The sequence below is a fragment of the Solea solea genome, chromosome 15, assembly GCF_958295425.1.
Source record: "Solea solea chromosome 15, fSolSol10.1, whole genome shotgun sequence".
Lineage (NCBI taxonomy): Eukaryota > Metazoa > Chordata > Actinopteri > Pleuronectiformes > Soleidae > Solea > Solea solea.
The window spans coordinates 3,702,342-3,715,812 of NC_081148.1; the positions used below are offsets into that span (position 1 = coordinate 3,702,342).

General features: G+C 40.3%; 1 protein-coding gene across 5 annotated transcripts in view; it reads right to left on the reverse strand.

The window, feature by feature from the left end:
- ltbp1 (latent transforming growth factor beta binding protein 1) overlaps positions 1–13,471 on the reverse strand; it is a 115,668-nt gene that overhangs the window by 32,219 nt on the left and 69,978 nt on the right. For 2 of the 5 annotated variants that reach the window (XM_058651264.1, XM_058651263.1), the window contains exons 11-16: positions 11,024–11,191; positions 7,947–8,120; positions 4,556–4,578; positions 4,011–4,113; positions 1,665–1,751; positions 403–528 (exon numbers count right to left, since the gene is read on the reverse strand). In XM_058651264.1, coding sequence (XP_058507247.1) covers positions 403–528; positions 1,665–1,751; positions 4,011–4,113; positions 4,556–4,578; positions 7,947–8,120; positions 11,024–11,191 — 681 coding nt within the window. The remainder of the gene's footprint in view (positions 1–402; positions 529–1,664; positions 1,752–4,010; positions 4,114–4,555; positions 4,579–7,946; positions 8,121–11,023; positions 11,192–13,471) is intronic. The other 3 variants (XM_058651265.1, XM_058651267.1, XM_058651266.1) reach the window with 3 other exon arrangements.

The following is a 13,471-nucleotide window of genomic DNA, read 5'->3' on the forward strand; positions in this document are numbered from 1 at the left end:
AGTTTCATGTGCTGCTAGGAATGTACATACTGTATATTCTAGACATAGATACTTTATTTAGATGTCCATTAAACGGGCACAATGTCTATCATATGGGAGCATTTTAAATGAGAGGGAGAGAGGATGTGTCTCATCTGGTAATAGTGTTACCCTGTATGTGTGTAAAGGTGTTTGCAGACCAGTGTCATCATTTTCCTTACAGTGTTTTTCTAAGCAAATGCTGACAAATGTCATAACACGTTCAATAAAAGCCACATTCACATAGAAATGGAACGAAATGGAACGAAATGGAAATGATTTTTTCTTTATTTGTTCAGGAAACGTCTTCATCCTCTCTGCATAAAAGCTATTACATGAGTGCGGTCAGTGCTGCAGAAGGACTTTGACCAGTGGACTCCTCACCTACACAGGTGTTGTGAGCATCATCCAGACGGTATCCCTCATTGCAGTGGCAGGTGTAGCCATCAATGGTGTTGTAACAAATCCCCTGACCACAGATGTAACGGTGGATCTGACACTCATCCACCTCTGGGCCCGAAGAGAAAGAGAGAGAGAAAAACAAATAGACAGAGAGAGAGAGGGAGGGAGAGAGAGTGAAACGTGGCAGCAGTTTTACACTCGTTATAATGAGTCTTACTAGATGTTGTAAAATACCAAGGAAGCGAAACATAAAATGAGAGTACCACAAGTTAAACGTTTCATATAAAAGTACCACAAGTCCACAATGTCCGCAAAATCGCCTCATGCAAGTGACAATGAGGCCGATTGTGATTAAATGGGGGCAAAAATCGCTCCTTGGAATCCTTAGTTTTGTTTGTGACCTCTTGTTTATTGGTTTTAAATTTACATTTTAACAGAGCCAATCATTTCAGTTCAGGCTTTTTAAAGTCAGAGTTTCATCAACTCATAAAATTTACTGTATACCCGATTAATATCTATAGAACTCCAGACATCACATGACTCACATGGATTCTATGAGCTGTCAGACCTGCAGCATCCTGACCTCTTCAACTTCCTCAAATGTCAACTATGGGGTGCCAGATTGTAAAATTGAAAGTGGTGCCCCATAGATCCTCCATTAAATTATTATAGTAATATTATAAATAGAGTAATATACTTACAGAGTTAAAATTTCAGGGTATTTATTCAATCAGAAGTTGGAAACTAGCTAGCAGTTAATACCCATACTGCCATTTATGTCGCATACATAATTCACTATGACGCATACATTTACATACAGTATATTATGCTGCTGCTATATTTTGTTATCTTATGTTAATTTATACATAGTCATAGTTTCTGAAAAAAATGCAAACAACAGTTCTTATTCTTATTTTATTGTTAATATTTCTATTTTCTCTTTTAAAATTGTTATTTATATATTTGTATTTTGCACCAAGGGAGTGGCACCCAAATTTCGTTGTCCACAAAATAACGACAATAAAGGCTATTCTGATTCTGATATTAATAACATATGTCAAATGTGTTCATACCTCATACATGTATATTCATAAATGGATATTCTGTATGTATGTACATTTGTGTCAAAGTAAGAGCATAGATACTAACATGATTTACAAAAAGCCAGAGAAGAAAATTATTATTATTTATTTTTTTTTAAATGAAAAGTAAGAAATCAAGATTATAGAATATTTCATTGTTACCAGATGACTGTGAGGGGGCGATGTCCTGGCCTGCATTTGATGGGAGGATCTCCACTGGTGCAGGTGGAGAGGTTTTCTCCACAACCTCTACAAAAGCAAAACAAATAAAAAGAACACATTTTAGCAAATCTATATTTGATCATTCATTCAATGTATACTCTGTCTGTATCAATCATATGCTGCACATTGAAGGTTTTGGGAAAGTGTGCTTTGGTATCAGTTTATTTAAGTCACATCTGTATGGTGAGTTTTCATTTTCTGTAAAGACAAAGTATTGCCACTCGGTTATTCATCTATGTTCAATAGGTTTTATTTATTATTTACTATAATGCTCTTAATTATTACTTTTGGTTTTGGTATTTATTGTATATTTATTTCTGCTGGACCTGACTAACAATTTTGATGATGTCATTTTAATTACGACACCATATACTCCAGGAAAACAAACGTGTTGGATACAGCCCAGAGGCTCATGGATGAAGGTACAGAGGAGAACAGGTGTGCTGCCCATACAAAGAGGATCCTCTTTGAAATGTATGACACTTTCATCGATCATTTCAGCAGTAACTGATGTACAGGTCGAGTCTCACTTCCTCCACATTCATGTTGTGGTGCACACGAACAATCTATCACAACCCTAATATATACTATACGATAACCTCCTTCAGCTGTCAATACTCTCTTAGTTTGTTCATGTGCACAAAATGAAGTTTAGTGTTGGATGCTATTCATTAAGCTACTTTACACTACATGCAGTCTTGCTTAAAAAAAAGCAGGACACTGTAAAAATATCAAAATGATGCCAGTAAACAATATTCCCAAAATACTAAAATGATTCCAAAAATACTAAAATCATGGTAAATAGACAGTCAGACAGCTTAAACAGCTTTGAATTCACATTAGCTCAGCCATGCTGGTGTTGTTTATCTGTCTTGTTGCCATCCATTTTACTATTGAAAAGAATATATTATTTTACTGTACAAAAAATAATATCATTTTACTTTATCCTTTATTTAGCCAGAAAGGTCCCATTCCCGATTCTCTTGAACATGAACATTGTAACAGAGGGATGTGTTGTAAAATTGCTTTAACAGATAGGGATGGGTATTTAATGGTATTTATGAAATATTCCAAACTCCACCAAATGATGGCTTCTGAAAGTAATGCAGGGTTCAGTGTGTTGAGATGCATTCACAGACCCTGGTAAATCATCACTTGTGCTAAATCTACAGCATGTTGAAATTTGAGGAGCAGCTTTAAGATGCATTCAAGAAGTCTGTTCAATTTCATAACTGAAGTCCACTAACTCAATGCTTGCTGCTGCTGCCTTCTTGTGATAATAGTTGCACCACAAATTAGGTCGTCATTAAAGTAGAAAGATTTGTTATTATAAATGCAATCATTTTTTTTGCATATTTCCAATATCTTAAAAATAGATCAAGCAAATTATTGAATACTCGTGTTGATCCCATGATGTTGCTCCTTTTTCTGCTGTTTGACTTAAAGTTTCAAGTCACTAAAATGATTCTGCTGTAGCACTCTCAGAGAACCTGAGTTGAATGTCTACAACAATCTGCAGCAAGCTGACAGGTCAGATCAGACACCCACACTTAAATAGAATAAAACCCTGTAACATGACTTTAATGCCAAGGTCAGACTACACAATGTTTTGGTCTCTTGCAATCACTGTTACATTAAGCCAGACCTTATGGCCACATATGGCCCTTTGGGCATCACTGTCTGGCCCGGGGTATGTCAGTCATAAACACGGATAAACAAGTATTTATGCTGCGCATGCAATACAACTGTGTTGCTTTTATTTTGAAAAGCCTGACGTAAGGACGCACGTATCTATATATACATATATATATTATGTTTGTATGTTGCCAAATTTACACCAAAACAATACAATTTACTGCTTTTTTTACAAAGAGATAAATTAATATTGAGCAGAATAAATTCAGCCCATCGCTCCGGCCCTCAATGTTTCTCATGTGGCCCCTAAATAATTGCATTAAGCAATCACAGAGCCACAAATCTGTGCTGTGAGCATTGAGAGAGGACAACACCGCTGCGTCCATCCATAGTCTATAATCCATCATGAAATACTCTTGGTAACTTCTGAAGACACCGACTGTAGAACATCTACTGTCATCATTAGCTTTTCATGACTGCATATAGTCAGTTGTGCTTAAAATGTGTGGTCTGACCTCGGCAGAAGCTAAAAAGTTAACTTGGATCTTGCAAACCCTGAGTGAACTTGAACAAAACTGACACTGACAGAGTATTCTAAGCTTCACTGGCTATAGATGTACCACAAAGTATGAAGTGTAGAGAAACAGACACCTGGGAAGGCTGCCTCCATCTTGACAGTGGACACACCCGGTGATAGCTGGGGCAGGATTGGCTCAACTAATGGCCTATCGCTAAACCCAGGAACTATCAGCTCCTTCAACAACAAGACACACAATTATACCAAAGGGACAAGGTCGACAAAGCACTGTATGCACATGTTGCATAAACTTTGCACAATGTCTGACATGCAAAACAGTTGCTGTGCTCGGAAGCAGATTAGCATTTAGCTTACATGGCATCTTAACAGTTTATTAACAGAGCAAGAATGAACAGCTCAGCGAGCAAAGCCAGGAAGCAAAGACCGTCTCTACCACTTCTGCACTGACCTCTGTCTGGAACATGGTCTTTAGGAGTTCAGTCCATCTGTTACTTATGTGCACATACAAACATCAGCGGTTCACGCAGGGACTCACTGCTGTGTGCTGAACAGCCAAAGTCATGCAGCAATGACGCTGACTTCATGCAATGGTGTTTCTGAATGTGACTGTGCATGCATACTGCTGCTGCAGTTTCGCTCTTTAAAACACCCAACCTACCTGCTCTGGTGCAGTTGTTGCTACTGCCCAAAGATAGAAAAGAAACATGAGTGCGTATTTGGAAAAATGATGTAGTATTGACATTTAGTGTTGCATATGTGAAAACCTGCGTCGTTTGCAAACAATGGTGAATGCCTTCTCCCCCAGCTAAACCGGATGCATAAACCAATAAAGACAGAGTTGTGAAATAGTGTTTAAATCCTTTCTGGTATGTGAGGGCTACCGTAGTTCCCTGACACGCTTGGAGGAAAAGGAGAAGTGGATAGAGGAGTCTTCTGTTTGTTCCAATCTACAGTCTCACCATTAGATGTCACTCATTTTCACACACTGGACCTTTAATGCATCGTAATAGACCTCCCATGTTTAAAGAGTAATGAGTGACTGATTATATTTCCCGTTTTGTGGTGAAAATACTACAAAAGCCGGTGTAATTCAGGTGAGTGTTTACGATTGCATTATGGGAAAACTTGTGTAGAGAATGGCAGCAGTCATCTTCATCATCATCATCATCATCATCATCTTTTTCTGGAAGGGGGAACAAAGGTCAGGAACTTCCTTTCTAAAAGCAGATGCAAAAGCCCAGTTGCATCCACTTGTAATTTAGTAATCTTGGGCCTTAAAGAAAACAGCTTTGTCCGTCAGTAATTTAAACTTAACTTTACTAAACTCTGTTTAACCAATATACATGCAGGAGTAATTGGATTATGAATCGCATTATCCAGGTACGTTAGTCCGACTAAGACTAGCTCAATTTTAGTCGGACTAACCTGACATTGAGATTAGAATCAGACTTTTAACATGCACGTAAATGCACTCGTGTCTCTTCCTACGACCCAGATCAGGTCAACTTACGTTGCAGCTGGGTGCCATGTGAGTCTGATCTACACAGGTTTTGGGTGGTGGATTTCTGTCAGCTTGCTTTTAAGGCCTGTCCTGTGCACCTGGCGAGAACATTCTTTGCTTCCTTATGCCAGAGAATCTTAGCAGCAATTTGCATTCTGTCTGGCTTTGGTTAGGATCTAGCACCATTTCTCCTTCCCTTGATGTCTGCCAAGCATGTCCTGAATAATAACAGAGGAGGCTGAGGCTCCTTTCCCTCCCTCAGCCAGGTTTATCTCCGCCTCTATGTCCCTCCTCTAAATGCTGGTGGGCTGGGCTGTGTTTGAACAGAATGTGAAGTGAGCCAAAGCACTTTAATCCTTGTCCTCGACAAACTAATGTCAAAGGAGGGATGTTTCTTTTCAGATCCGGGTCCCTAATCACATGCAGGAGACATCATAAATCAGGATCTGTAGTGTTACTCTCTGAGCTGTAATTTGAAAAAGTGACAATGCTGTTCATCTCACAGTGATGCAATTTACAACACTGGCATAGTGAGGCTGTTGAATTTAGACCACACTTCAAACGATACTTTCATTCATCATAGGAACGCACAAAAGGCATGAGGAAGGTCTCCCTCTGTGCTGCCTGAATACAATTCATCAAAATAACTGGTTTTGTTTGGCAGGACTTGCAGTTGAGTCAATAAAAATGATGCTGGATGATGCACAGCTGAAGAGTAATCATGTCTTCATAATTAAAATATTCTGTAGTAAACAGAATCACATTTATGTTTTATTGTTCTTATTGTCTCAATAAATGTCCCTGTTTGGAAAAATATGATCCGTACCAGCTCAACACGATTTCCTTCATGGTTTTGGATACAGTTATTTTGTGTCAAACACAAAAAAGTCATTTTTCCATGAGAACAACATCCTTGTTGCCAAGAGAACAACATAGTGAAAGCAAGGCTTACACGAGAGTTTGTACTGTTGTGTCCAAGTGGAGCATAAAAAATAACGACGGATGCAGAGGTAGACGTTTGCCATCATGAACTGAACTTTATTGTCACGAACATGTTCCTGCTGTATGTGAGAGCGAGCACAGGGAGCACTTAGATCATCCATGACCCGCTCAGCATCATGGGAAGAGTCGTGTTTCAACAACATGTACTTCTGTTTTATTTCACTGAATAAAGCGATGACAATGTCCCCAATGCCACGACTTGAGCTTGGCTAACACGCTGTGATTGGTTAAACTGGCTCAGTCATTTGCTAGCATGGACAAGGTCAAGTGGTGTTTTGACAGCAGATGATGTGAGCAGGAGACAGTTTTAGACAAGAGTACTCAAGTACCCTTGTTGGACCCCTCCCTTTCTCTGCAACAACCGTATGAAACTTCCACCAAGTAACTCTACACCAGACAGTTTTGTTTAATCCAGTTCCTGGACCGACTCGCGCTGCTGAGAAGGCTTCAAGTGGTTTGGACAGCACAGGAGAGGAGAGAGCTGATGGTGTCAGGAACTCCAGCTTTTGGTAAACTTTCCCAGGCAAACTTTCAGTCATCGTGACGATGGCTGAGAGGCTGAAGTGGAGGATACAAAGTTTGCTAGGCCAAAAGGAACATTAATCTCGTGATAAAAAAATGCACGCCAAAAAAATGGGTTTGTGTTAACGCCGTTAATAACGCGTTTAACTGACAGCACTAGTAATTACACAAACAAACTTGATTTTCTTTGCTTTCTGTTGTCAGAATCATGTTTGCAAGAAGCCAAAATAGTAATTGTGATTGAAATACAATACTACTTAGTGTCTAGGTTTATTTTTAGTGCTAGAATGCACATCTGAAACCAAAATTACCCATCATTCTTTGGTCCTCATAATCGGTCCTTAATCCTTCTGGATTCTCTTCCTCACTCAAAGCTTTCTTCAAGAATCTTGCTGATCTTCTGAAAATGTCCACCACTGAGATGCAATGCTGCCCTCTACAGCTCCACAGATCGAAGTTCCTTGATCCTTGCCAAGTTCTTTACCACAGCCCCTCCTGTTCTCCTCCCAACCGCCTTTACTGCAGCTCAAAGCTCCCAAACACAGCCCAAAGTTCTCCGTTGCAGCATCAAGCTCCTCTACACAGCACAATTAAAGCCTCTTCTGACTCTGAAATGTTTCATGTGTGCGTCTAAGCCTTTGTCAGCCACAGCGCTGCTGTATGAAGCTGTCAACCTTTACTAACACGGTGTGCTTCTTCCACCTCGCCTGCACAGATTAAATGAAAAATGCATCACTCTGTGAGTGGAGGAATTACATCTTTGGAACACCCAAAAGAAGGTGGAGGACATTTCCCATGTGAAAACATGTTGTTGTTTTTTTAAACTTGCGATCCCTCACTAAACCTTCTGACATCACAATCCTAAGAGGTTTTTCATAAATTAAAAATTGTTGTTGTCTTCTCGTTTACTCATCATCACATCATCTAGTTCATGCTAGGCAATAATGCATTATTAAATAACAATATACATATAATAAATAACAACACTGAATATGCATTAGTAGTTGACATGATGGAGGCTCACCTGGAATGATCTCATCTGGTTGCCCAAAAGCCTCCACTGGTCTCTCTGGTGTGGGTAGGGGCTGAGGTGGGAGCAGGTCAATGGGCTGCTGGTAAATGATGACCGGCTTATGGACCGGCGGGTTTGGTAGAACAGTGTAGCCCATTCCACCAGGACAGATCTCTTTGAATTTAGCTACATCATAAAAACAAATATAAAACAAGTTTTAAGTCTTTTTGATTGACATTGTTTCTAGTATAATGGTAATAATTAACCTCTGAAAAAACGATGGTGCGATTGGTTCTTTAAAGTTATCAGCAGCTCCCTTACCTCGACAGTTCAGAGCCAAATCCCTAACAACAATATGTTGCTATATAAATTGTGTATTTTTGTATCCAAACTTTATTTTTCCACATATTTATGGACATTAAAGTCAGAAGAACTGCAAACAATCAAATAAGTTAAAGAATACAACTGACGACTATGTAAAGAGACAATAAGTCAATGCTGACGAGGCCGCGTGTGCCCCCTGCTGGACACCTGTGCTGAGACCTGACTGAAAACGTGGCTCTCAAGGCACACTGTAGCCGAGTGGCTAAAGACTTTGTTGCATGTCATCTCCCTCCACTCACGCATCTCTTTCCTATTAAATCCAACAACTGTCCTCACACACATCCTCTCCAGGAACATTACCAAAATAGTTTTCTCCTCCTAACTCTATGAAAATGTTGCAACAGTAGAAGTCGACACAATGTGCTGCCATTCCAACTCTTGCCTACAAAACATTACTTGTGCACAGGTGTACAGGTGACGTGAGAATCCCTGTTAGCGTAAAGTCCACGTCTACCTGTGCTGGGAATCACACGTGCAGTGAACAGCCGGAGACGGCAGGTAAACATCAACGCAACATGGCTGCTGCCAATCTAACACTCACTTGCCCCAAAATATCAGAGGTATAGGAGCGGTTCACTCTAGACACACCAAGGAAAAAAATCATGTGTAAAATCATCATGTGGTTGGAACAGACACTACAGAGTACAGCAGCAATGTGTTTGTGAATGAAGTATTTTTTACTGCCCAAAACAACCTCATTTACTGATTTACAGTCAAACAAATACGACTGTGCTACATCTTGGAATCCCTCATCATTATCAATCCATCAGCAGCAGCAGCCGAGTCTCAGCCAACATGATCTCTGCAGCGGTAACTGCACGACTCATCTTCAAAGGAGGCACATTTTCGTCCCTGCTGCGTTCTACATAGTCACTGAAATTGCACTTACTTCATCTCCAACCACACACCACTGAGCATAACTATATTATCTTATAATCTTCCATGCACGACTGGAAGACTCCTGACCCACTTGGAATAAGATCCGATGTCCAGTATTAGTGTTCAGGAAACATAATAATAATGCACTTAACCTGGGCTGAGCTGAGTCTGTGATCTGAGGAAACATACAATTTATGTTTGAGCATGAATGAGTGCTCCAGCGAGGCACTGTTGAGTGTGTGTGTGTGTGTGTGTAATACCAACCTAGCACTAGGTACTGTGTCAGCTAATCATTTACCATGCAATTAGGAATAATACTGTTAGAAATCCCCGGATTGCTCACACACAGAAGTCAAACACAACTGTAAATGTAAACTGCTGTAACACACTTTTAAATGGTGGGAGGCGATATTACAGAAGGAAAACAGAGGGCGCTATGCCAGAGCACCACCTGTTGGAGGGGAGGGCGTGCCACATGTGCCACAAAGGAGAAGAGTCTTGAAGTCATGCAAAACCATTTCCACAGGCTTTCCCAAGAAAACTTGAGTCAGTATCCATATCACGTTACCTACAAGCCAACAGCCACTAGACCTCATTAAAGACCCACTCACCTGGTGGTGGCGCTACAACCAGTTGCCCCTATGTGAATGTGAATGGAAGTGGGGGTGCAATAATACTGTTTTAATAAATCATCCTCAATGATTGGAAGACAATTGACCATCACAATGACAGCTATATATACTGCCTCTCCAACCAAATATAGATGTTTGTTGAGCTCCTTCTAATAACTGCTGGTTGTTCTTACTTCCATTCAGTTAGTATCCTCAGACATACATGAAACAAACAAAATAAACCTTTTAAAAATCCAATGAAATGTACCAGCATCCAACTAAAGATAGGTATCAGGTGTGAAATCATCTACTTTACAAGCAACACTAAAAAAGAGCAACTACTCGGCCAAGCTGATAAAAAACCATGCAGATGGAAAGTATGTAGCAAGATAAGAGAAATAAGACACGTGATATGTGTGCATTTTTAAACCTTTTTAAATCTGGTTTCTCCTGGATTCTCAAGCTCTTACTGTCTAACGTAATGTCTTACTTTTCAACACACATTCCATTGACATTTATTTCATTAATAGTGTTACTACTTTGAATAGATGTGGTATAAAGTGGTCTACGTGGTGTGAAAGGCCCAGGATTTATGTTTCACTGACCACTTCAGACCAAACGTCTGTAATGTTCGCCCCCTACAGGTCATTACATAATAAGCAAGTCCTGTTTAAACAAACCTAGAATATCCAGTTGCACAAAAATATGTTTTCACAACACCACTTTCCTCCATAGGTCATTGCTTATCCATTTTTGTTTCTTTCTTAATTGGTTAATGTTAAAATTGTTATGTTATTGTTGAGTATTATTAGATTATATTGGAATATAATCCTAATATAGAGCATTTCCATATGATGGAACCACCAGAACTAATGACTTTCTTACTCGGAAAAGTAGCTAAGGTTTGGCCTGAGTCACAAGATGTATTGCTTGTTACTTTTTTGAAATAAGTCGCCACAGTGGTCTCGTATAAACTGAGCTAGTTTCAATGTTGGGCACGAGAGAAGATACTGTGTTTAGTTCTTGCCAGTAATGAAGCCAGTTAGAGTCTGGTGTAAACCAAATGAAACAAGGCAATCACAGATGGCTGACTCTTACTTTACAGTCCATGTCTAATGGCCAAACTAGACACCTGAATGGTATTTGGTGTGCAGTTCCCTCCACTGTAGTTCTCATTGAGACAGGGTGAGTGTCTGATGTGGCTGGAGACCTTACCTGTGCCTGGAGGGGGGCATTTGTCGCAGTGAGGGCCCCAGGCTTTGCCCACACTGCAGCAGCAGAGCTGTTTGCTCAGTTGGGCAGAAACTGGGTGCAAACACTGTCTCCCTGAGCTGACCAAACGGAAGCAAGCCCCCTTCTCCTCTCGGACGGCAGGCGTGTCAGCTGAAGAGGAGCGTGGGAGGTGGACGAAAAGGAGGCAGAGGAGGAGGAGAAGAGGTGGAGGAAGTGGTGCACCATAGTGTAGGAGACGCATACATGGAAGAAAGAGAGAGGACAGAAAGTGGAGAAATAAAGAGAGTCCCCTTCACCATAAGAAACCTTCCCCTTTGACACATTTTGTTCTACAACACCAGAGTGCATTAAGAAAAACACGTCATTTACAGTGAGAAGTCAATCGACCACATGTTGTGATCAAATCAGAAACACAAAACACAGACATGTTGCAGTTTTCATGCCAATATTCATGCACTATCAAAGTCTGGTATTAAAACATGCAGAAAGGTTTAGCTTAGACTTCCTTTTTGCCATAAAGTGTCAGACCCCATCTTTTTCTTGTTTCCTGTCTGATCTCAGGACCATTTGGGCTTCTCCCTTTCTCCCTCAGTGGTAAAACGAGTCATCTTTCAACTTGGAGGTTACGGGTTCGATTCCCGGCTCCACTAGTCTACAAAACATTTAGGGGATGCAGCTTCAGGAGCTGCATGTATCTGTGTGGGAAGAGGTGATTTTTCCTTTCTTTGTTTATTTTGGATGTAATTGTTTGCATGCACTGCGCCCTTACAGGCTGCATGCAGGGTTAGGGTGGATGGGAGGGGGACTATATATGACAAAAATGAAATCATAATAAGGTTACTAAAAGAAACAAAAAAGTATATGGTTGCTTCTCATGTATCTGATTCTTTAAACAACAGCACGTCAGAGCTGAATATGTGTCAGTACATCCACAAACTCCAGGATTCCCTCTGCTCTTTGTCAGATTGTCAACTTGACAGTAAGCATTCAGGCCACCTTTCCTAATAAGATATGTATGCAGTTGTGTTTGTTTCAGTTTTCATATTTGGCTCCTTGTGTTCAGGACTGTCTCCTGACCCACAGTATCTCTCTATTAACACTCTTTGTGGGTTCAAATCCAATTTGGAAGAAAATTATTGATCGATAGACCCTGCAACCACTGGCTTATCTGGTACTGTTTTTAATTGGTTAAAATCTTACCTCACTGACACAGAATTCCTGGTAAATATTGATGAAGAGTTTTCATAAGTCTCCAGTTATACTGATGACACAATCAGTGTTCCTCCATTCCGTTTTTCGTATATTTTAATGAAAACTGTACGCAATAATCCTTTCACATCCCGTCAACTTTTCAATTTCTTGTAATCTTACAATACACTTAATATAATACATCTCTTCTGCTGAACCCTTGGAAGAAACAGTTTTGGTGATACTGTAAAGTTGGCTTTATTCTGCCTTTCTGCATGGAGTTTGCATGTTCTCCCCATGTGTGCGTGGGTTTTCCCCCGGGGTTCTCCGGGTTCTCAGGCTTCCAACATGGAATATGTTGATTAGGTAAATTGGTCACTCTAAATTGACCGTAGGTGTGAATGTGAGTGAATGGTTGTTTGTGGGGCCCTGCGATGGACTGGCGAACTGCCAGTCACCCTATGTCAGCTGAGATTGGCACAGTGACCCAAAAGCAGTAGATAATGGATGGATACTCTTATCTCTTCACTTGCACTACTAGAGCTGTCCTTTAATCTCGTTGTACACTGTATAATGACAATAAAGGTGATTCTGATTCTGATTCTGATGACTATTATGCACAGTCACTTCCTTATTTTCAGTCAGTCAGCCAAAGACATAGAGATGTTCTCCAGTCATTGTCTGCAGCAGTTTGTTTGTGTCTTGTGTTTAGCTGTACACAAAGGGACGCAGCAGTGCTCTGCTGTTGCCCCCTCACAACATTGATATTTGAACGACTTTTTCATTTTTGGCCCAAAGGCAATGTTAACATTTTAGATCAACAACGAGGTTTTATTGCTGACCAGAAGTCAAGGAGCTGGCTTCAATTTTAGTGAAATTTATTTTGATTCAGCAAAAACACCAGCCCCACTCCCACTGAGCACATACAGTACCAGTGCTTGAGCAATAATGACTTGGACTGATGATTATAAAAGTTTCAAAAGTACCGATGACGTCTACTCCGCCTTGAGCATTGACTGCATTTGGACGAAGAAAGTTGGAGCCATAATAATTAGGCAGCTCACATGCAGACGCACATGCACACTGTCGGTAACGTTAGAGCTGCGATGCCTTCACAGACACCTATCGTCAAGCACAATGCTGTCAGAAATGTCACTTTTTAACGTGACAATGTCAACATCGGTAATTCACACTTATATACTGTAATGGTGACCGAACACCAACAATGTACAGACACTTTTA